We start from the raw sequence: 21,361 nt of genomic DNA, 5'->3' as shown, positions 1-21,361 counted from the left end.
TCGTAATATCATCATCGTGTGCATCCGCGCTCATACATCATCTCAAAACACTAATATCAGATCCTCAACTTTGATCAATAATCAACAGCCCGCGCGCGAATATGTTCAAGCATCGGCGCAGGCAGATCATCTGCATTAACCAGGCCCAGAGCCAGGAGGTCAGACCAGAAGAACATGGCCCGGTCCTGGGAATAAGCCAAGTAATCAAAAGCTTCCTCTTCCTCATCGACATCAGGGTCAACCGGTGGAGACTTGTGCTCGCCAAGGCCACTTGAATGCTTCTCGTGCTCTGACGAGCCTTTTCCAGATGCAGCTGCCATCTCAGCAATGCCTTCGTCCATGCCTGGAACCTTAGCCTGCACGATACCCCATGCTACCCACTGTGCAGAGTTCATAACACGCCACAAGCGGGTCTGGTGCATGAGGTATCTCACCTGATTCTCAAGCTCGTCCTCCCCAGAAACCTCTAGCTGCTGTCCAAGAGGGCCTTCGTGGCCGTCGTCAAGGTTCAAGGGGGTAATAGCGGTGGTTGAACGACCGCCGCGCATGGAGGGAGTAGCGGAGGGGGTAGCCAAGGGCGAAGTAGGAGCCCCTGGAATGGCGGGACGGTGAGTAAGATAGTTGGCTACGAATCGATGCTGCTCCTCTGGCGTGGGATAGAGACGGTTGTTGCAAGCCCATGGAATTTCTTCGTCATGGTAGTTGTAGCACCACTCAGTCTGTGGAATGTTAGACAAGGCCTATGATAGTCAATAGGATGTTGAAATTCAGTACTTACAAAGTGATTAGCAAACTCTAGACCAGGTGTATTGGCCGATGAGTATTCAAAGTCAATGACAACAAGTTGCTTGTGCTCATTGGCAGGCAAGAGGAGTGGGGACTGCGTAGCAGGTTCCATGCGGAGAAGATTGCCGTATTGAGTCTGTGCAACTCCGTTAGCATCCAGTAGTCAATTCTAACTTCGAGGGGGGAATCATACATCATTGTGCGCAAACACAAGCTGCCGCTTGATCTCACCGATGCCGCCGCAGCTGGCAATCAGCCACACCCGGTAATTGTCCACTGCTTTCCGGAAAATCTCCCAAGGCACACCACAAACATAACCTCGCCGGCGCCAAGGCTCTGCAGTCGCATTTTCCTCGTTCTGCGGGGACTTGAGCTCCTTGTCTAACCATGTGGTCACTTGTTCACAGCGATCCACCCACTTATCCCAATTCTTGAAAATCACAGGACCGCCCTCGCGTTCCTCTTCCAGAAGCTCAATGCCATCGTGAAGCTCTCGCATCCGCTTAGCAATTTGTTTGGCTGTTTCGGGAAGCCGAAGTTCTCGAGGTGTGAGCGGACGAGCCTCGAAGAATTCTTCGAATCGGCCGTTGCGGAAGGTACCCAAGACGCGGGGTCCAATGTTCTTACGGCCCAAACGGCGCAGAATCTGCAATTCCTTCTCTCGGTCAATCAAGTGATCAACTTGCGGCCCGTAGATGCGTAGTAAAAGCTTTGGTGGGGGGCTTTCTTGGAGCCAACGGAGTAGAGCCATTGGTGGTCTTTGATGGGCCAGGCAGTTGCTTGGGTGGCTCGACCACATAGACGGCATTGGTCAGAGCACCGCTGAGGCGAATGACCCTAATATCGCCAGCAGCCTCCATTGGTACTTTGCGCCAACCCCGGAGCTGCATGGTGTGCGCAATACGCACAATCTCCGTCTTGAATGTTAACCAAGCTTCCTGGTCTTTCAGACGTTTTGAGCAGGTACTGCTCTCATTGCTCTCCTCCTCTGCGGCACCACCCGTGTATGCGAGGGTCTTTGAGTTGTCAAGAACAGCTTCTACGCTGGGTACAGGAGCCTCAATGTCGGTAACATCAGACTCTGAGGCAGATCCACGACGCAGGCCCTTAGGACGCCGACGGACTGCTCGCTTGATAGGCTGAAGAGACAAAAGAGCGTCCCCGGTACGCGCACCCGAATACTGAAGAAGAATCTTCTCTAGCTTGTCGAGAGAGAAGGTGCTCTCTGAGCAAATGGGAGCTTCATCTATCGAAAAATCTTCGCACTCACGAGCAGCGTCCGTGGCACCAGAGGCCTCAGCTCGACGAGCCTTGCGGTTCTTGCGTCTGACCTTCTCATGCTGCAGCCATTCCGACACTTGATGAAACAAACTCATCTGGGGATCCTCATCTCCCTTGGAGATTTGCTCGTTGTCATCTCCAATCGAAGCATCATGCTTGACGCTTGACTGACTGCTCCAAGCAGAAGGCATTGAGGATAGTGGCTGAATTGGGGTCCTTGCAGTTACTTTGGCCACGGGAGCTCGGTACTGTTTGACGGTCGTCCCGTCAGGTGAAGAGACAGCGGCGGTTCCACTTGCGTGCAAGGCCTTGCGCAAAGAAGGAATGTTCAAGCCAGTCCCCGAAATAGGTGCAATATCTACCGGGAATTAGTCAAATCAAAATGAAAATAGAGCGCGTAGGATCGAAGAACAAGGTGCATGTGGAGGTAGATGGCGATGTCACAACCTGCCCACCGTCCGATATGGCCAATTGGAGGGCCGGTCAGGGGAAGGTTAGATTGATACAGTTATGATGAGGGCTTAGGACAGATAAGATGTTGCGTTGGCAGAGCAGTGAAGGTTTACATGTACGCCTGAGAAATAGAATATCGGCGAAGCAGGGAGAAGGAGAGCGGAGCCTACCTGCTACTTCGGTTTCGGGACCAGCGTGGTCCTCGGTGAAAGACGGCATGTGCTTTCAAGGAGACCGCACAGAAGGCCACGAAAGAGAGGCCAAGACGTCAGAAAAGGGGCACGAGACCAATGTCAGAGAGTCTATCGAGTGAGACAAGCACGCTTGATTAAAGCCGAATAGGTTTGCAGGAAGATGGTCAAATCGGGCAGGTCGTGAGGCGGGGGGAGGATTTTGGTGCCCCAGAAAAACCGCGGCGGGCAAGCGAACGGCAACGTCAAGCGGTCAGGGACGTCCCTGAATAGTTTGAAGATGCAGCCGAACCCCCAGCCAAACAGCCGAGATGCGAGCCCAAAACGGGTGATGTACGCGCGATAAGTAAGACAAGCACCGGAATTGCCGAATGGACAGAATTATTTCAGGACACGCGAGCTCGATGCGCAAAAGGGAGCAGCTTCGAAGAAAAAAGGTGGCGAAAAAGTGCGCTTATCGGGAGGCTCAGGTGACCCCATAGCCGGCCTGGTGGATCTGGCATTCAAGGTCCCCAGCGCCAGAACGGGGGCGTCTCTGGTCGCCGTCTCCCAAGCGAGATGAAAGGAAAAAGGCTTGGCTCTTGACTCCAAAAACAATGTACAACCCAAGAGAAGGATGGGCTCAGGGCTGAGTTCATTTCCACATCCTGAGCAGCGGTGATTGCAATTGAAGCAATGGTGGCCAGTTGTTTGCTGAATTGACAGCGGCCGGATTGTTGATCACTCTTTTGGGCCCAGCCCAGTTGGGACAAGAGAGAGGTAGTACGTCTTTTAGCTTTGAAGGATCGATACAGGGCGCAGATGGCTTTGATTTTGGGGTTTGTGTCGCGTGTGGCATGATTAATAGTGTTATCTGGTAGGTTGGCGCGTGTCTATTGGAAGATAGCGGAACGGACCAGGACGGGTCCCTTGGGATGGGGGATGTGGAGCCGCCTGTAAGCAAAACATAACTGGGGAAGAGCATGCGTGATGCCAATGTGGGAATAGTCACTTGGCATCAGTTCAACTCATGAAGACTCTGGAGGCGAAGAAAGGAAGAAGGAGGAAGCAAAGATGGAAAAAAGGGATGCACGAGGGGCAGGACTTACAGAGGGGCTTGCGGAAATTACCGTACGGCAATAACAGCCATACATAGTTAACTAACTACACATAGACACCTGATTGTTCAGGCTAGAATTGAAATGTTTCCCCCAGTAGGACGACAAGTGCAGGATGTAGGTACACGAGATGAATTACTAGTCCTGATGAAAGAGATACTGGAGGAGTATATTCATCTAACATTATCATGATTCATATAAAGGGGCATTGAGCCCCAGGAACAGTATACTCCGTTGCGTGAATCGAATCCGCCCCTCATCGTCATCCTCAAAGTCTCGAAGGCTGTAATGCAGCCAATTCTGCGTCTCCCCTTTATTATTCATATCTGACGACACACCAAAGTCCCAAACACGATTCTGTGAAGCAGGGATGCATCCTGGCTCCTTGAGAAACCGGCAGATTTCCAACGGCCCATCCCATGCCATACTTGGATTCTCCTCCAGGGCCACAATAGCTGCGACCACATGAGCGGCAGGTCCACACATAAACAGCCCTTGCGCTGGCGGGATTTCGTCCATCATGAGCTGGAGAGCGTGACGACGTAGTTGAGGGTATCGACATTTGAGTGCCGTGATAAATAGTGGGAGAAAAACTCCCATTTCGAACATGAATGGTGGCTGTGTGCCATCTGGGCTGCGGGTCGCGGCGGTGGCGGTGGATGCATATTCGAGGATTCTTCTGAATTCAAGCTCATATCCATCATATGCAGCTTGATCGGTGCTGAGGATGGTTTCAATTTCGATAAAAACACTGGTGTAGGTCATAAGAAGATGGGCGCTTGCACCACCGACGCTGCCAGCGGTGTCCTGAGATTCATGTGTATTTGATGACTTGAAAGATATGAAAAGGTCGTGCCAGTGGCCAAGTTCCCGCCTGAGGTGATCTCGTTTAGCCTGGAGCACCGATGCCTCATGCTTGCGATTTGACGCCGCTTGCTTCCAATGTAATTTAGTAGCATTACCCAAGGTCTTCATTTCAGCAACAATTGCACAGAGCACGTTTCTGGCTTCATCTATGGACACAAAACAGCTTCTAGGAGAGGCCATATCGAGGCCCCAGTCCTCGCTTTTAGACCCATCATGAATGAATACCCACGTGCCCAGCCGACGGAAAATTGGCCCGAGAGAAGCGATCCAGGGCCCGCGGTCGGCGCTGATGATCAGCTGAGCTCCCTGGTTGTACAATCCCACAGCCGCTTTTCGATTGCCTTGGAGAAGCTCGATCGCGATAAACAAGATACAGCTGATGAGACAGACGTCAAGATTTGCAGTCCCTTGGTTGATTCGCTGCTGTAAGGCTGACAGGGAGCGTGAATACCAAACCAGTGCCTCTCGATGGGTTTGACTTCGCACTACTGCTGGGGCATTAATGAGCCGAAATGGCGGCGTTTCATGAAGAGGTGGACGCTCGTATAGCGTGCTGAGTGATATGATTGCATCCCATACCGCAGGCTCCATGCGACATGTCTGCAGGACGCAGCCTCTCCAAAAAGTAAGGTCGAGTTCGCCAGACATTAGTGGGCTTGCGCGATGGAAGTAGAACTCAAACGCACGTCTTTCTCTCCATCCTGCCTGCTGTTCACCCCATGGAGGACATGAGATATTCAGATGTGTGGAAAGACGACCCAAAGGCGGAGCGAGGACATTGAATGGCTCTGTGGGGGCTGACCGAGGCGATGCGCCGTAACTGCATAGTCGACCAGTGCTGGTGCATCTCACGCAGTGCGGCTTTTCTTCTCCACATCGAACTCGTCGGATTCTGTTGTGAAGTTATCAGATGCATGTTCGCTTGGGTGTAAAACTGTAGAATTCTTGCGATGGAATACAGACTTGCAGGTATGACAACCCGTTTTTGACTTGGTCGTTCCGATCCGGCCAGATCGCTTAGAGGAGGCAGACATGGTGGCGAGCGCAAGGAACGATATTAAGTCCTGCTGTAGCTCCACTTGATTGATAATTCCATTTTGCAGACGTGGTGCTCGGTCCGTTAGCTGTAGGTTGTGGATTAGGGGAGAAGTGTGGGGGCAGACGGAAACTTCCAAGTCCGCAACTAAACCCGGTGGTCGCTCATTGGCTGCCGCACGGTATAAGACCGTAGCCGCATCTGATAACCTAACGTTCAAAAAACACAGGCTACCCAAGGCCCAGGCTGATTGTCATTTGTAAGTTGAAAATACTGCTCATGCAAATCTCAGTTCACATCATAACTCTGGTTCTTGAACACAAGTTCCTCCAGCGTCATCAGAAGATTTCAACGCTGCTAACGTCATGTTATTTCTCCGACGCTCAACTGGAGACATCAACACCCCTAGAATGGGGCATGGCCGGACAAGTCTACTAAATTGAAAGTATGAGAGTGTCTGGAGTTTTCTGGGTCCTGTAGCGAAGGTAGATTAAGACTGGTGTGCCCTTCTACTAGGCATAATCATCCACTCGATTTTCTTCTTGGAGGCTGCGGAGCCAAACATCGAGATGAGATAGGCGTGGCACCCGCCAGAAGTAAAGCTTCATCTGTAGAAACTGATAGCAACGTCTCATCAATTTGAATATCTCAGGGCTGCTATTTTAACTCACTTTATGATCACTGAGTTCTTCCGTGTGATTCTTAAGCGCAAACCTTAGAAGTTTCCGGATGGGCGTGGATTGTTTGGTTTCTATCTAGGATGCCTGGCAGTTCATGAGCATCCAAATCCGCGAGAGATTTTAAAAATCTCGGTCATACTCTCCCTCGTCCTCGTTTCTCTCCACGAATTTGCCATCACCGAGCAAGGTGATCTGCTTTCTTCCTTAATCTGCTATCCTTCCTCCATCCTCCTCTTTCCATCTCACATTCCTTCAACCGAACATACACACGGGTATCTGCATTGCTCAACACCATTACCTAATATTATTATTGGCCTGAACCCACAAACCCAGGCCAACCCTCGCCACGTTAGTCGGGCGGATCACCTCCTAGTCGGGAAACACGTCACTAATATTATCCTTACAGCGGCCCAGAGTAACAAATGTCTACATCATCGCGTACCGTCCTATCCATACCGGCGAGCCGTTATTAGGCACTGTGGCTCAAGAACAGCGAGGACTCGGTGATTTATCATACCGTCGACAACAAGGACAAGCCTGGATACACCACACGATGGGATGCGAGCAACCGTTACGAAGTGATTCCTTGTGGATCGCTCCCCAACATGCGCTCCCAACTTGTGTGGGAGCTAATCACAGACTATTCCACTGGCGGATGGGAAGGTTGGGATACTCAGTACTGGGTATTCCATGGGCTCGCCCAGTTGTCGAGCCGATGTGACTTTGAGCTAATCCCCAGGGTTGACGACATCCTACGGGCTAAGAGCAATGAGCGCCGTCCCGGCTTCTTGTCATAAAACATGACATTTGATAAGAGGGCTTTGAGGCTGCCATGCCTCCCAAACTCGACTAGAAGATGTACTTCTGTGAGACGTCCTGGTGTCAGGGCTGAATCATACGTGAAGTTGATACCATGGTTACTTTATTCAATTCACCCTCAGTATCTTGCGTATTTACCTTATGTAGTTGACATTAGACTGAAGAGGAATTTGTAAACGATAGTTTCCAGATAGGCGTGGTACTGTTGATATCCTTGAGGGTCTCTGGTAGTTTCCGAGAATCCAAATCTCTGACGCTGTTTAAACGGTTTATCTATGACTCCCCTGCCCCTCCATCGACTCCACGCATATCTGTGGTCATCCATCACCGAGATCGCAGGCTATCTTTACTATCGTACTCTCATCTATCATCTTCCTCGCTATCTTCCTCTCACCCACCGCCAAGATGATCATCGCGCAGAACCCTGAAATCCAGGCAGACCCTGCCAAGGTAAGTCAGACAGGTCACCTTCCTCATCAAGGAACAGGTCCCTGATATCATCTTCACAGCGACCGAGAGTGACTCGAGTATCTGTAGTCATTCATACGCCCAAGCGGACCGGCCAGCCTTGTCCTTGGAGCTTGTGGTTACAAAGCGAACATATCTCGTTTGTCTTTGAGCTCATCCAAGAAACCCAACATCCCATCATCCTTCCACCCGAAACTATGAAGCAGTCCCGAGAGGTGATCGACTGCGGAGGATTCCCCGATAGGGACTTCGAACTTGGCATAGAACTTATCGCGAGTCGCCCCAGAGATGCAAATGTGGGTTCGGATACCCAAGAATGGGTTCTTGGATGCTTGGCTCAGCTGACGAGTAGGTGTTCGATGGAGCTCCTCTCAGGTGTAGATACAATCCTGGGGACGAAGCGCACGGAGCGACCCCTCGGACATGAGCCATGATCGTACCCTACAGTCTGATTACAACTACAGAACTGGAGGCCGAGGGGGTCTTTCAAAATTGGCTAAAAGATGTGTCTTTGAGTGAAATCTGATATCCTGAATTGATTCATCACCACATTCGACTTGACTCCTCCATATTTTAATCCATCATCAATCAATCCCGTATATTCTTTGTGTAGTTGGTAACGGACCAATCAGGCCGCCAAACCTGCAGATCTATAAACTCGAAACCCGACCAATAAGCAAGCCCACCCCGATCGTATTGGGCTGAAGGCAGCCTGCAGATTTATACGAATCAACTACCAGCGCACCTCCTATTCAGTACATTTCAGTCCTAATTGCGAGACATTCGCGAGAACGGACACGCCGATCCACCACCAATATACATCAGCCCCATTGCCAAGCAACCCTCGACTGGCCATGTGGAGTACCCACTGAGACATCGTCAGTCGGATACTGCAGAAACAGGGTCCCGTGGCCGATCCTATAATTAGGGGCTGCATTGAAACTGCAGCACTGGTGTCTCCGGGCTATAAAAGCAGAGAGCTGCCACTCTATTTCACGCAATCCGTTTTCTAATATCTTGTCAGAAAATTTACTTTTTCCTCATCTCCAAACGCAAGAAAATACATCACAATGAAGTTCACCGGTGCCGTTGTTGCCTCGCTACTCGCTAGCAGCGTGGCTGCATTCGATAAGTACCAGCGTACACCTCGCCATACATCCTATTATCCTCCTAACCCCAAGGAACTCATCACTAACCCATTACCATCCAGCATGGGGTAAACGCGACTACGCCTGCGTCAACGTCTACCAAGGCATCCCCGACAACTCGACCGTGACAGCCGGCCAATCCGTCCACCTCCGGTTCAACCGTGCCCCGACAACGCACTGCGCAGACCCGCTGGCCCAGTACCCCGGCAGCAACTATACTGTCTTCCTGTACAACAACCCCGTGCGTAACCTGGACACCATCCACTTCGATGCGCAGGTCAAGATTGCTGGCGATATCCCCGAGTCTGCTGGTAAGGTGGTTGTCAAGATTCCAAAGGATCTGCCGCAGGTCAAGGATGGTTCTGTTTGGTATTTAAGGCTGGGAACTTCGCTGCCGACGGCTCCTCAGGTAAGCCATCTATTGTTTGCCTTGCTGGAATCGTGTCTTGCCGCAAGATGTGGTTTCTGGATGTTTGTGGGATTGCGGGTTGGACTAACGCTGGTCAACGCTAGATGCCTACTCTGTACAACGCTGCCGGACCGTTTACGATTACCTCTGCTTAATTGAATTTGCCGGGGTACTTGGATGGAGGGACATTGGAATCCTGACCGGCGGGAGGGTCGTTGGAAGATATTTGTGTTTTCCTAATCTCATTTAACCAATGGATGTATACAATTGACGCGTATTGCGGGATCTCCCTTCAACTTCGGACTCCAAGTATCATCTGCTGAACTAGACTTGCAGCCTCACAGCTTCTCGCTAGTAGGGCTTCGCACACCAGCAATACACTCAATCTCGACATCAGTTCCCATTGGTAACGCCGCCACACAAACGCAAGTGCGCGCCTAGTTCGTCCCATTAGTAATGCAGAATAATCTATCCCGAAGCATTAAGTAGAACCCACCGGCATCGGAGCAGAAAAGAAAGTAGTGTACACCTCATTCACGGCAGAAAAGTCGCTCATGCTCGTGAGGAAAATATTGCACTTGACAACATTGTCCAAGCTCGTTCCTGCAGATTCCAGGACAGCGCGGAGATTGGACAAGATTTGTCTCTGTGGGGTGAGTCAGTAGTTGTTGACGACCTCGTACATTGTCTGGTCTGGTGGATTTCAGCTGGCATAAGGCAGCTTGGGGGTATATCTCACGGTTCGGTCTTGGATGGAGCCTTGCACGAGGGCGCCAGTTTCGGGGTTACTGCCAATTTGACCGGAGCAGAAGACATAATCGCCCATCACGATGGCCTGGGAAAGGAATGGGGGAGGGGCGGGGGCATTGGGTGATTTCACGGCGGTCTTGGGGATGGACATTTTGCAGATGCTGTTGGTGGTGGTGATCTTGAAGCTGAGGATGTGGAAGAATGTGAAATTGTAATTAAGCAGGCCTTGGTGATGGAGAGTAAAGATGAGCGGTGGGAAGATTCGAGAACGAAGGTTGTACGGAGCTATTAGTCAGGAAGACCTATCCAGCTGCCGTCCCCGCACTTAAGCGTGGACGGGCGCTGACAGCCCGGAGTGGGTGTCTGACTGCCCCGCCGCGCTTCCCCACTGGAACCGATAACGGACCGGTTACTTTCGGTAGATATTGTAGGCTAGAATACGCTGAATTGGATGTAGCTCCCCAATTCACCATTGGATATAGTTAGATAGTAATAGAAAAAGAGTCTCTACCTCTATGAATCGAACCTATAACTTCGGTGTTACTATATAAATATCTCGCGATATCTAATGATGCCCAAATACTTCACCACGTTACTCACACCGGCTAAATACCACCATTACCCCACCACTGATAGTATTAGTTATGTTTAAACAGGGACTATTGTATTCTCCTTAATCTAAGATTTATTTTGATATAAGAAATATATTAAGAATTAAAAAAAAAACATAGCCGCGATGGTGGCCTCTGTGTCCGGCCAGCATAAAAAGGGAGTAACCCTCCACCTCTAAAGACCCCTTCCTGGAAGGGGCCCGTCTAGTGGGAAATACGGCCGTACCGTTATGGTTTCTTAAACCACTAGACTAGAGAGGTGGACGATTACTAGGAGGGATTAGAGCTGGGTTATAACCTCTTCTAGGTTCGCATTTAATACGCTGGAATTTTGGTATTCAGAGAATTCCTAGGGAACAGCATACTGGATCAAGCTTACTCTGTAGACGTTTGATCTTGACTATTAACAGACATTCTTGCGTGCTTTGAGTAAGGCAGGTTAGCTTAGAACAACCTTGTACGTGGTTAATCAGACGGCCAGCGCTAGTACACACGTAGTGTAACAAGCCCCTAGGATCCCATAGACAACCGACTCTTCGCCAGCACAAGCTGCATCAAACCTGCATTCGCTTCACACTCAATCCCCAACTCCCTCGCACGCCTCAAAACCCAGCCATTAATATACTCAATCTCAGTGGCCCGACCCTTGCGCACATCCTCTCGCATACTACTCGAATTCCCCGCCGTCTTCTCAATAGTATCCATCACAAGGCTCTCCAGCGAAGCAACCGCGAATCGATCCTTCTGATCACTCGGCAAATCCCTAATCTCAGGCAGACTCTGGAACACCAAGGAAATCTCCCGGAGAAGGCGCCGTATCAAAGGCTGCAGATCAGGATTCTCCTTAATCACCCCGTTGCGAACATCGAGGATGGCCGTGAGCGGATTAAGCACGCAGTTCGCCGCCAGCTTGAACAGCTGATTCTGCAATAACTCATTCCACGCTAATTGCTCGCAGTGCAGAATCGGCGATCGCAACAGCGTATCTAGTAGGAATTGCGGATCAGCCCGTTTCGACCCTGTCCGCTCTTCATCCTCCACGACTCCAATCGCCGCCCGCCCATTCAACCCTGACAATATCGCTTCCGTCGGCGAACGCAGGTAAACACCATGCCGCATAATCCCAAACATATACGTCGGTCTCCGCGCCTCATCCGTAAAAACGCGCTCATTCAGATCTTCAATCTGGCCCATCCCATTCTGGAACAAACATATAGTCGACTGTGGACCTAGTCGGTGTTGAATTGGTTGCAGCGCTGAGACAGTTGCGGATGCTTTGACGGCGACGATTAGATTTTGGATTGGTTCGGATGAGGTGGATGTGCTGAGGAGTTCGGCGCCAAAGCCGGATTGTTCTTGGAGGGGCCCGTCGTCGTTGACTCGTAGGCTGAGGGTGAAGCCTTTGGAGGCGAATTGGTCGTATGGGGTTTTGCGGTGGATGAGGAGGCGGACTGGGGGTGGGTTGGGGAGGGCGCGGATTGAGTGGGCGAGAAAGGAGCCGATGCTGCCGAGCCCGAGGATGTGGATGGATTGGGTTGGGCTGGGCATGGTGGAGGGTGGAGGGTGGCTCAATTGATGTCGTTCATAGACCCTGATGCATGGCTGGAGAAGTGCACTCTTGTAGGGAGCGGGGAGAATGCCGCGGGGCGCGTTATTGGGACAGGAGCTTGGACGCGGAGAAGGTAAGCTCGCAGTTCGCTGCGGGCGTTGATAAGATTACGCCCCGCTCGGGTCCACAGGTCCACAGAACCACCAAGAATGATTGGAATAAGCTTGTCGGTATAGCTTGGACAAGCCTTGTTATACTATGGTGGTCTAGAAGCCATGCAACTAGATGAATTGCTCCACAAAACACGCGACACTTCCCTGTCAACAAGTTGATGCCGAGAGAGGCGTACTTGTCAATACATCACAAGCTTCTCATACTGATAAGAAAAGATTATGCTCCATGGGGATGGGCTTTTCTTTCAGGAACAACAGTCTCGTAATGTGTAATTGCGCATCAAATTCATATCTTCGAGCTAGCTCGGTCATGCAAATAAAACGAGAAAAAAAGATCAAAAGAATCATGAAATTCCAAATAATGCATGCCGCCCATATGCATATTCTCTAAGAATGCAGGCATCATCATCGTCATAAAAAACACTTGCCTTCAGGACGATCCACGAACCGAAAAGCTAGTATATCGCCAAGCCCTCATCATATTCCTACCGAGCCCATTTAGTCGTGATAGGTCACGCTGAACAGCTTGAAACCCAGGTTAGACGCCTGGCGCTGGGTCGCGATCTCGAGCTGGCCAACGTGGTTCACGTCAATGTACTGGTTGCCCCGGACATACTGCACGGCATATCCCAGACCGTTGCCGAGGAAGGTGATGCGAACGGGCTCGGCGGACGCACCCCGGTCGCTGTCCAGCAGAGCACCGCGGGCACCAAGCCAGCGGCCGTCGAGGGCGCTGGAGATGGTGAAGATCTCGCTCTCGGCGTCCTCGGTGTAATGGATCACCCAGCGCTGGTGCTTGGAATCATGCTTATCAGTCGCGGGGGTGGCAGTCACATAGTCTCGCTCGCCGGAGTTGGTCAGGGCAGAGCCACCCTTTTCGGCGACGAGGTAGCGCCCCTCGGTCAGGTAACCGACAACCTCCTTGAAGCCGTCCTCGAACCAAAGGGCGTTGGTGGAATTTTGCACCTGTTGGCCGTAGGGGACGGGAGGGCGCGGGTTACTGAACTTGGACTGGCACTGGGATGAGCCGACGTAGTCGCCGTTGCTGTTGGTGATGGGGGTGTCGGCTTCGGGGATATTAGGGAGAGACAGATCGGGCTGAATCATTGTCAGTTAGATGCGCCAAAAGATAAAGGAGCTAGTCATGATTGCATACGTTGTCCAGATCCAGGGCATTGACCAGATTGGACATGTGGGCACGTCGCCACGGAACCATCTGGTCAGTCTGAATACCCTTGTACCCACGAGCCGTGAGCCACTGCTCCACGAACAGGATCTGCGAGTTGTGATCGGCCCGCTCGGTAAAGACGCGGTTGCCGCGAGTCCAGGGGGGAGATCATATAGAAAGGCACGCGGAAACCTAGAGAATTGAGCCAATCAGAGGTGTCCCTCGGGTAAATAGAACCAATGTTGACATACCAGGTCCCACAAAGACGTCACCGAACACACCCAATGGATCCTTCATCCATTCTCCGGGGGTTCCTGGGGGGGAATGGAAAGGAGTAACGTGATCACCGAATCCACCAGTCTCTGCACAAGTCATTAGCTTACTCCTTTCTGGAATGCAGGCACGCGAGTATATCTTACCATCGAAGCTGATCATCAGGAGAGTAGACGAGTACTTGGGACTGTTGATGACAGCATCGACAACCTGCTTCTGGAGCCAGCCACCGTCCTTGGGCTGGTAGGGCGGGTGCTCGGACAGCTCGGCAGGCCCAACAATGAAGCTGACTTCGGGGAGGGAGCCATTGGCAGCGGCAGCGTAGAAGGCATCGAGGCCGACGAAAGACATACCCTTCTTGGCCAGAGGAGAGTTCTTGTTCGCCTGCTGGAACTGCTGGAACCAGGCCAAGGGGTTGTCGTCAAAGTTGTTGGTATCTTGGTAGAGCTGCCACGAGACGCCGGCTTCCTCGTAGAACTCGTAAACGGTCTTCCATTTCAGTGGGTAGCAGTTGATCCCATTGCCATCGCAGCCTGCAAGACCAGCGTTAGTTAAAGTAGACGACGATTGAAAGATATGCAAAGTATGGCATACCGGGCATCTCGTTGTTGTCAATGTACACACCACCCTGGGTGGAGTTCTGCGGGCTGCCGGGGACATTGACGGAGCCACTGACCAGAGTGACACGGTTGGGGTTGGTGGCGGTAATTTGCGACTCCTGTCATCGGATTAGTATTCACTGTTTGGTTCTGTTGTTCGAGCACAAGGTAATTGTTAAGCCGTACCTGGTACATGTCGCCAGAGGTCCATCCCTCGGCAATAGCGAACTGCACGGGAATATCCTCACGCTTGTAGTATCCCCAGCTCCAGGGAGTGTTGTTACGGGCCCAGTGGTTGTTCAGACCTTGGTTGAGAGCGGCCTGGTTATCATGGTAGCCGTTGTCACCGGCTGCCATGCACTGAATTGCCTTGTGCGAGTCACCTCCTTGATAGCCCAGGTACCAGGGCAGAAGAGTCTTAGTAGCAGTAGACATGCTTGGATCAACGACCCTATGGGGAAGATTGGGTTAGCTTCGAGGTAGAAGGCTCAAATAGTGCGATATGTGTTGTAGCACTCACTGGTTCCAGACCGACTGGCCATCGGAATTGACCTGGACATTGGGGTCATTGAAGCCACGGACACCGGCCATAGTGCCAAAATACTATGCACGCGGCTCGAGTTAGCCCTCATCTCTGGTTGTTATTACCACCCCTCCTGGTGGGGTGACCAGACTGGAGAAGGAAGACTTGCCGTATCCCAGGCACGGTTCTCCTGCATGAAAATGACGACATGCTCGATGTCACGCAGGGAGCCTGCCGTGACGGGGGAGCTCCCCAGCAGCACTGCGAGGACAGTTCCGAGGAGCAGCACCATAGTGAATGATGGTGAAATGTTCCGTAGGGCAAGAGGAAGGAAAGTGAGGTAAAGAGAGAGACAGGCTGCAAAATGTCGAAGCCGGGACAACAAGCTCCTTCTTTAAGAGCTCACCAGTCCGGGGCACATCGGGATGAACCGATGGGTAGGGTTGCAGAAAGAAGCAGAAATCCTCGCACCTCGCACTTCGCACCGCAGACTAGTTGACTAGTTTGAATCTGCAGTTCCCGTCGGCGAGGTCGGAGATAGAGAGAGAGAGGGTGTGTGGTATGTGTGAGTGAAGATCGAAGGTAGGGATTTGCATTCCTCAGATCTCCCCTTGAATCCAATCTGCGCTGCGGGGAGCCCCACGTGAGGGGATCGTTTGACTTTGGATGCTCATGACGCCGACTGGACTGAGTTTAGTTTGGAGCAAGAGGAGGCGCCAGTCTAGGGAGGATTGGGAATAGTGGAAAGAGAGTTTCCGGTTCAGGGCCAGCTGTGGGTATTTACATACGATGGTATAATGTGTTCTGCAACAACGTAACAAGGTCCACCGGCGGACGGTGGGAGGGATGCGGTTGGCCAAGTCTCCAAGTGCGGGAAGCAGATGAGGGGAAGGCTGATGGGCATGGACGAATCGAAGGGCCCGGAAATCAGAATAATCAAGTAATCAGTGATTAAGAATCACAAATACGGGGCAGTCAGCATCATAAATACTACTCGGTCTGGATCGGGACATCCAGGGTCGATGGACCGGGTATTGTCGATGCCGATTCCATACAGTCCTGGAATGGTGATTCACGTGGGATCCAGTCGTGACTGACAGTCCTTCCGAGATCCTGTACTCCGTAGGAAGTATACTATACCACGGTATACAATCCGATGAGAATCATTTCTACTCCTCCCCACTCGCATGGTGGTTGATCTGCAACCCCATCCACGGGTCTCCGTCTGGGATCTCCACTCCGTTGCCAAGCACGTGGAGCCCTTCGATATCGTGAGTCGTGACTGCTTCCTGGACACCACAACGCTTCATCTCCCTCAGTCCACTGATTCCTACAGATCTCACCACTTCCTTCTGGCAGCTTCCCGTTGATCCGCTTTCCAAGTCACCTCACCACCTCACCGGCACGCTCCGGTCCCCTTCCCAGCTCACACCTGACTCCACTTGGGCTTCACCCATCGGCAAGGGCGCCGAAGGCCCGTGCGGCCGGGGTTTAAACACATCCCCCTTACAGATTGTCACTACCATCGACTTGGATTCGCCTCCAATTTTCTCCGATCTGGATTCAATCCCATCCAAATTCATGCGGAACGTGAATCTTCACCATCGCCCGCAATTGACCCTCTCGCGGAGTGATGGAGCGGCAAAACAGTCGGCGTCGGAGGGTCCCCGGACGCAGGAACCAGCCTCCAAGGAGCCCGTCGCACCACATCAACCAACCCGTTCAGTGCGGACATGGTTCCTGACGGGGTCCCTCCTCGCGTGTCTATGGATGATGGCAGTGTATATCTATCATCCTACTATCCATCTCCCCTGGTCCGACTGGATTGAGCCGCTGCAAACACGCCCTTCCCAGGATCTATCGGCAACAGATCACCCCCGCATAAAGCTTCACCCTGAAGATCATGTATATCGTCCGCCAGTCACACAGCATTTCAATTGGCGCATCACCTCGGGTCTGCGCAGGCCCGATGGTGTCTTGAAACAGATTTATCTGATCAATGGTGCGGGAATTGTGCCTGTCCCTTGCCCCTTGAATAACTCTCGGACCTGCTCATCCTGACCGCTTGTCTTCTCTAGATCTCTTCCCTGGTCCCACTATCGAGGCCCGCTCTGGGGATACGCTGCTCATAACCGTTACCAATGCGGTAGAGGAAGAATCAATTGCCCTGCATTGGCATGGCATCCATGTTACCAGTATGTCCATAATCTTCTTATTTGTAGCATGCCTTCAATCATTGAATCCCGGCCGTTAACTCCTGACAGATGCTATGGATGGCGCCGCCGGGGTTTCACAATGCCCCATAGCGCCCGGGGCGCAATTTATCTACAATGTCACTATTCCCGCCGATCAGAGTGGTACCTATTGGTACCATGCTCATTCGGGTGTCTCTCGCGGAGACGGTCTCTACGGCGGATTGGTCGTTCATGCCCCGGTGGCCAAGAGTACCGTACGAGGATTGATGTCGCGTGCTCGGAGTGATGCGCAGAAATTCAGTTACGAAAAGGAGCTTCTCCTTCTTATTGGAGACTGGTATCATCGGCCGGCGAAAGATGTCCTGGCTTGGTACAAACTTCCTGGAAATTTTGCAAATGAGGTGAGTTACTTGGAAAGGATGTACATAAGGGGTGAGCTCTAAGCGGCTTTCTACGTTCTAGCCGGTGCCGGACTCCTTGCTGGTCAATGGAGTGGGCCACTTTGAATGCTCCATGGCTGTTCCTGCTCGACCTGTCGATTGTATTGAGCAGTTGGCCAACACGTCATTCCTGGACCTTGATCCGAATACAGTCTATCGAATTCGTGTCGTAAACACTGGGTATGAGCCACCATGAACTATAATGATGCTCACCACTGATAATCAACACAGAGCTCTGGCAGGGTTGTCACTAGTATTTGATCAAGAGAATATAGACCTCATTCAGGTTGACAGCATTGACGTCAAGCGCTCCCAGCAGGAAAACGTCAACTCTGTGGGCATCTTGTACCCAGGTCAGCGCATGGACTTTGTTCTCCGTACTTCATCTACGGCGCAATCACCATCTTCCATGATGGTACAACTGGACCAAGGGTCAGACTTCTCAATTCGTTATTGGGTATCACTAGCTAACTTACTATAGATGCTTCAAGTACATGAATCCCGCACTCACACCAGACCAAACCTTCCCCATCCATTACCGCTCTGGATCTATCTCTGGCTCCGTGGAAACTCCAACACCACAAGTACGAAATCACATCAACCTCGACGAAGTACCCTCCTCCCCCTCAATCCTACAGAGCCTACCTCTGAAGGCCCAACAGACGCACGTCGTCTACACCAAAATCCAGAAAATGGCCCGTAACCACAACATCCCCGAAGGCTACTTCAACCAGACCACCTGGAAACCTCAGAGCGATCCACCAGCACCATTAATCAGTCTTCCGCGAGAGCGCTGGGATACCAACCAGTTGGCCCTCTCGACTGGCCCTGAGGCAGCATGGGTAGACCTCGTCGTAAACAATCTAGACGAGGGCCCTCACCCCTTCCACCTCGTAAGTCCCAATACCCATTTTCTATTATCTCTGAAAAATACCCACTAAACACCCCCCAGCACGGCCACCACTTCTACATCCTCGCCGTCCAAGAATCCACCTACGGCTGGGGCTCTTACAACCCCTTCACAGACCCCTACCCACCAGGCCTCGAACCACCAGAATCCACCCCCGAAACAGAACCCCCAAATCCAGAAGACCCCACCTTCCAGCCCTACGATCTCTCTAGCGCCGCCCTCCGCGATACAGTCCAGATCCCCAGTCGTGGGTACGCGGTGCTCCGCTTCCGCGCTGATAATCCCGGGGTGTGGCTGTTCCATTGTCATATTTTGTGGCATTTTGCGACGGGCATGGCCATGCTGGTTGATGTTATGGGGGATCCCGCGGGCCGGGTTGCGCATGATGTGTCTATGTTGGCTGCTGGGGGACTGTGTCCGATTTAGGGAGGTGGTCACTTCTTCTGAATGGCATTGCATGGGATGGAGTATTAGTACAGCGACAAGTACAGCTGCAGCTACGAAATGTAACGGATCTACTGTCAATACAGAGCATATGACATCTGCTTGACTTATATGTATCGCGTTGTCTCTCGCCAGGTAAACCTGGGCGTAAAAATGTAGAATTCCCAATATTCTCCCAAAGGAGGAATGCAATGTAAAGTCATGAGAAAAAAAAGTAATAGGGTAAGCAACCAATGTACGCCACCATCGCCAATGCAAAAAGCCCAGCCCTAATAAGCATATTCACGGGCCTCGAAGAACGCCAAAAGGAATCTCGAACGGTTGCGCTACCGAGTGCGCGAACGAATGACACAAAGGCAAGACCAGCTTCGCCGGGGTTTGAAGTTATACGTGTACATGGGTTTGTGAGAAAGTGTGGGTTGGGTTGGGTGTTTTAGGTAGCCCATTCGAGGACTTCCAGGGCACACATGACCAGGATAAGAGTGGAGGGGAGAATCCTGGAATCAGTTAGTTTCTAATTGACTGTGGGGGAAAAGGGAGAATAAGAGTGTAAACATACCAGACAACATAGCTCTGGAAGAGCAACTTGGACATCGCCCCGACATAGACATTATTAATCTGGCAAATCTGCGCCAACTGCAGCGCCGACGGGGCACCCGTAAGCAGGAAGCACACGATGATGAAAATCGGGTCATCCATAATACTAATAGGCACAAACTTGGCCATAAGCGCCAGGAGCGGAGCCATAATGAGCGTTGGCAGGAGCATACGCGCGATCAGCGAGGCGATGATCAACTTCCGCTCCGCAGCGGGGTGTTCCATGTCCGCTAGGTTCTCCTCGGACAGCGTATTGCGCGCGAGATTCGCGCCGAGAACGACCAGGATCAGCGGGATTGCCACTTGGGCGTTTTGGTCGATGGCTCGGGTCACCGAGTTGCGGATGAAGGTGCCTTCGTCGAAGAAGAGGTGTTGTAGAGCTGGAACGGAGGCAACGATGACGGCGGCCAGCATTGCCCACAGAGGCGGGTTCATGAAGTCCCACGCGCCGTGGAGGAAGCGGGCCACACCGCGCGTCGTGGCTGAGAGGCCCTTTTGGGCCTTGGGGGGTAGTCGTCCATGCAGCGCGTCGGTCTTCTTCTCCCAGGCGCGACGGATGCGCTCGCGGCGTCGACGGAGAGAGGACTTGCAGCGCTGAAGGAAGGTCTTCTCTGCAGACTGGCATTGACGTGCAGTGGATTCGACGTCGGGGAAGGAGAGAATATCGACTCCAGTGTTTTGACGTGGGAGGAATGGACCCTCTGGTGGTGGGCCCAAGACCGACGGCGGAGCATCTGAATCTTCTTCTTGGTCCAGATCATCATGGGAATGGATTGACGATCCCTTGGTGTATGAATAGGCACGCGTTGATACGGGTGTGAGGTCCCCGGAGTGGAAACGGGTACTGCCGCCCGGGGAATGGTGGAGATCGTCGGAACTGCGAGTGCGAACCAGGGGCTCATCTGGATCGGTCTGGTCTGGGTTATCGCTGTATCGTGCCTGGCCTTGCTCAATGCGTGACTGGCCAGTTTCCTCACGCTCCGCATTCTCCAAGTATCGGTCCTTGGGTGCCAACAGGACATGGTATCCCCAACTCCAGCGAACGAGCTGGCCCAGCTGCTGGAAGATGAGCAAATAGAGAATACCACGGGCAGCCACCTCGTCATCGTTATCGTTCGGGATGCGGTCCCAGTGGAGACCCTGGAGGGTTTGGGAGAGGGACATGACAAGCGAGATCGGGAGGGAGTTGGAGTTGCCAAACACCTATTGAACAAAACATAAAGAGTTAGCTTGTATCCTTTGCAATTACAGCCCATGATATAGAACTGATCATACCGCCATCGCCGCCACAAAGTTCGACTGGCGCTTCTTGAATCGGAAACATCGTGCAATCACAACGGCGCAAAGATATGAGATGCCAGTCTGAACGACAAAGATCACGGGGATAATTGCCAGATCCGCGAGAGTTTCGGCCGTCAATTGGGAGCCCAATTTGATAAAAACTACTCGCAGTATTAGTTACTGCAATCGGACCATTTATCGTCCCCATTTTCAGCGAGTTGGGAGCAGGTTCATACTCAAGCAGGGGGTAAACAACGTCACGTTGAGATTCGCCACCAGCTTCTGCGCCTCTGCATCGAACATGCCCTGTCGGGCGGCAAAGTAACCCGGCAGACTGACACAAATAACCTCCAGTACAGCCTCAAAAACCAGCAGGACGAGGTGGAAGAATGGCGGGTGTTGTGAGGGAGCGCCGGCGATAAAGCTGGAGCTGGAGCCTACCGCGCTCATGGCGGCGGATGCCATAGGGTTCTGGGGCGACAAGACATTGCTCTGGAATGACCGGGGCAGAGTAAAAATGGCCATCGATTGGGGGGGGGGGGGGGGGGAAACGATGGAGACGATGAGAATGGAAAGAGAGAAGAAGGAGAGAAAGACTGGAGCTGTGGCGGGG

At 52.1% G+C, this 21,361-nt stretch overlaps 10 protein-coding genes across 10 annotated transcripts; 4 read left to right on the top strand and 6 right to left on the bottom strand.

Annotated features, from left to right (window-relative positions):
* Nucleotides 1-74: 74 nt before the first annotated feature.
* Nucleotides 75-2,258, bottom strand: N7458_006813 (uncharacterized protein; the record flags this gene model as incomplete). Its single annotated transcript, XM_056910195.1, has 4 exons — nt 75-719; nt 779-922; nt 980-1,467; nt 1,607-2,258. 4 exons carry the CDS (start codon nt 2,256-2,258, stop codon nt 75-77), a joined length of 1,929 nt encoding a protein of 642 aa, XP_056765899.1.
* Nucleotides 2,259-3,994: 1,736 nt separating this feature from the next.
* N7458_006812 (transcriptional regulator family TF) lies at nt 3,995-5,709 on the bottom strand (the record flags this gene model as incomplete). The annotated part of the gene is made up of 2 exons (XM_056910194.1): nt 3,995-5,495; nt 5,528-5,709. The coding sequence occupies 2 exons, from the start codon at nt 5,707-5,709 to the stop codon at nt 3,995-3,997; spliced, it is 1,683 nt and encodes a 560-aa protein (XP_056765898.1).
* A 1,287-nt stretch (nt 5,710-6,996) lies between these two features.
* On the top strand, nt 6,997-7,188 carry N7458_006811 (uncharacterized protein; the record flags this gene model as incomplete). The annotated part of the gene is made up of 1 exon (XM_056910193.1): nt 6,997-7,188. The coding sequence occupies one exon, from the start codon at nt 6,997-6,999 to the stop codon at nt 7,186-7,188; it is 192 nt and encodes a 63-aa protein (XP_056765897.1).
* Nucleotides 7,189-7,615: 427 nt separating this feature from the next.
* N7458_006810 (uncharacterized protein) lies at nt 7,616-8,112 on the top strand (the record flags this gene model as incomplete). Its single annotated transcript, XM_056910192.1, has 2 exons — nt 7,616-7,660; nt 7,720-8,112. The coding sequence occupies 2 exons, from the start codon at nt 7,616-7,618 to the stop codon at nt 8,110-8,112; spliced, it is 438 nt and encodes a 145-aa protein (XP_056765896.1).
* A 636-nt stretch (nt 8,113-8,748) lies between these two features.
* Nucleotides 8,749-9,390, top strand: N7458_006809 (uncharacterized protein; the record flags this gene model as incomplete). Its single annotated transcript, XM_056910191.1, has 3 exons — nt 8,749-8,818; nt 8,889-9,235; nt 9,340-9,390. 3 exons carry the CDS (start codon nt 8,749-8,751, stop codon nt 9,388-9,390), a joined length of 468 nt encoding a protein of 155 aa, XP_056765895.1.
* Nucleotides 9,391-9,573: 183 nt separating this feature from the next.
* Nucleotides 9,574-10,136, bottom strand: N7458_006808 (uncharacterized protein; the record flags this gene model as incomplete). Its single annotated transcript, XM_056910190.1, has 3 exons — nt 9,574-9,672; nt 9,732-9,881; nt 9,975-10,136. The coding sequence occupies 3 exons, from the start codon at nt 10,134-10,136 to the stop codon at nt 9,574-9,576; spliced, it is 411 nt and encodes a 136-aa protein (XP_056765894.1).
* A 970-nt stretch (nt 10,137-11,106) lies between these two features.
* Nucleotides 11,107-12,144, bottom strand: N7458_006807 (uncharacterized protein; the record flags this gene model as incomplete). Its single annotated transcript, XM_056910189.1, has 1 exon — nt 11,107-12,144. The coding sequence occupies one exon, from the start codon at nt 12,142-12,144 to the stop codon at nt 11,107-11,109; it is 1,038 nt and encodes a 345-aa protein (XP_056765893.1).
* Nucleotides 12,145-12,816: 672 nt separating this feature from the next.
* N7458_006806 (phosphoesterase family-domain-containing protein) lies at nt 12,817-15,173 on the bottom strand (the record flags this gene model as incomplete). Its single annotated transcript, XM_056910188.1, has 9 exons — nt 12,817-13,416; nt 13,475-13,534; nt 13,590-13,678; nt 13,738-13,848; nt 13,906-14,292; nt 14,354-14,477; nt 14,545-14,809; nt 14,879-14,961; nt 15,033-15,173. 9 exons carry the CDS (start codon nt 15,171-15,173, stop codon nt 12,817-12,819), a joined length of 1,860 nt encoding a protein of 619 aa, XP_056765892.1.
* Nucleotides 15,174-16,068: 895 nt separating this feature from the next.
* On the top strand, nt 16,069-18,852 carry N7458_006805 (multicopper oxidase-domain-containing protein; the record flags this gene model as incomplete). Its single annotated transcript, XM_056910187.1, has 8 exons — nt 16,069-16,152; nt 16,241-16,883; nt 16,960-17,076; nt 17,146-17,477; nt 17,539-17,696; nt 17,748-17,948; nt 17,998-18,409; nt 18,469-18,852. 8 exons carry the CDS (start codon nt 16,069-16,071, stop codon nt 18,850-18,852), a joined length of 2,331 nt encoding a protein of 776 aa, XP_056765891.1.
* A 451-nt stretch (nt 18,853-19,303) lies between these two features.
* On the bottom strand, nt 19,304-21,273 carry N7458_006804 (Auxin Efflux Carrier superfamily; the record flags this gene model as incomplete). Its single annotated transcript, XM_056910186.1, has 4 exons — nt 19,304-19,367; nt 19,430-20,670; nt 20,743-20,909; nt 20,985-21,273. The coding sequence occupies 4 exons, from the start codon at nt 21,271-21,273 to the stop codon at nt 19,304-19,306; spliced, it is 1,761 nt and encodes a 586-aa protein (XP_056765890.1).
* Nucleotides 21,274-21,361: the final 88 nt, after the last annotated feature.

Source organism: Penicillium daleae (assembly GCF_028827525.1).
Source record: "Penicillium daleae strain IBT 16125 chromosome Unknown utg000006l_segment0_segment0, whole genome shotgun sequence".
NCBI classification, from domain to species: domain Eukaryota; kingdom Fungi; phylum Ascomycota; class Eurotiomycetes; order Eurotiales; family Aspergillaceae; genus Penicillium; species Penicillium daleae.
This window is presented reverse-complemented; position numbering and strand designations above follow the sequence as displayed.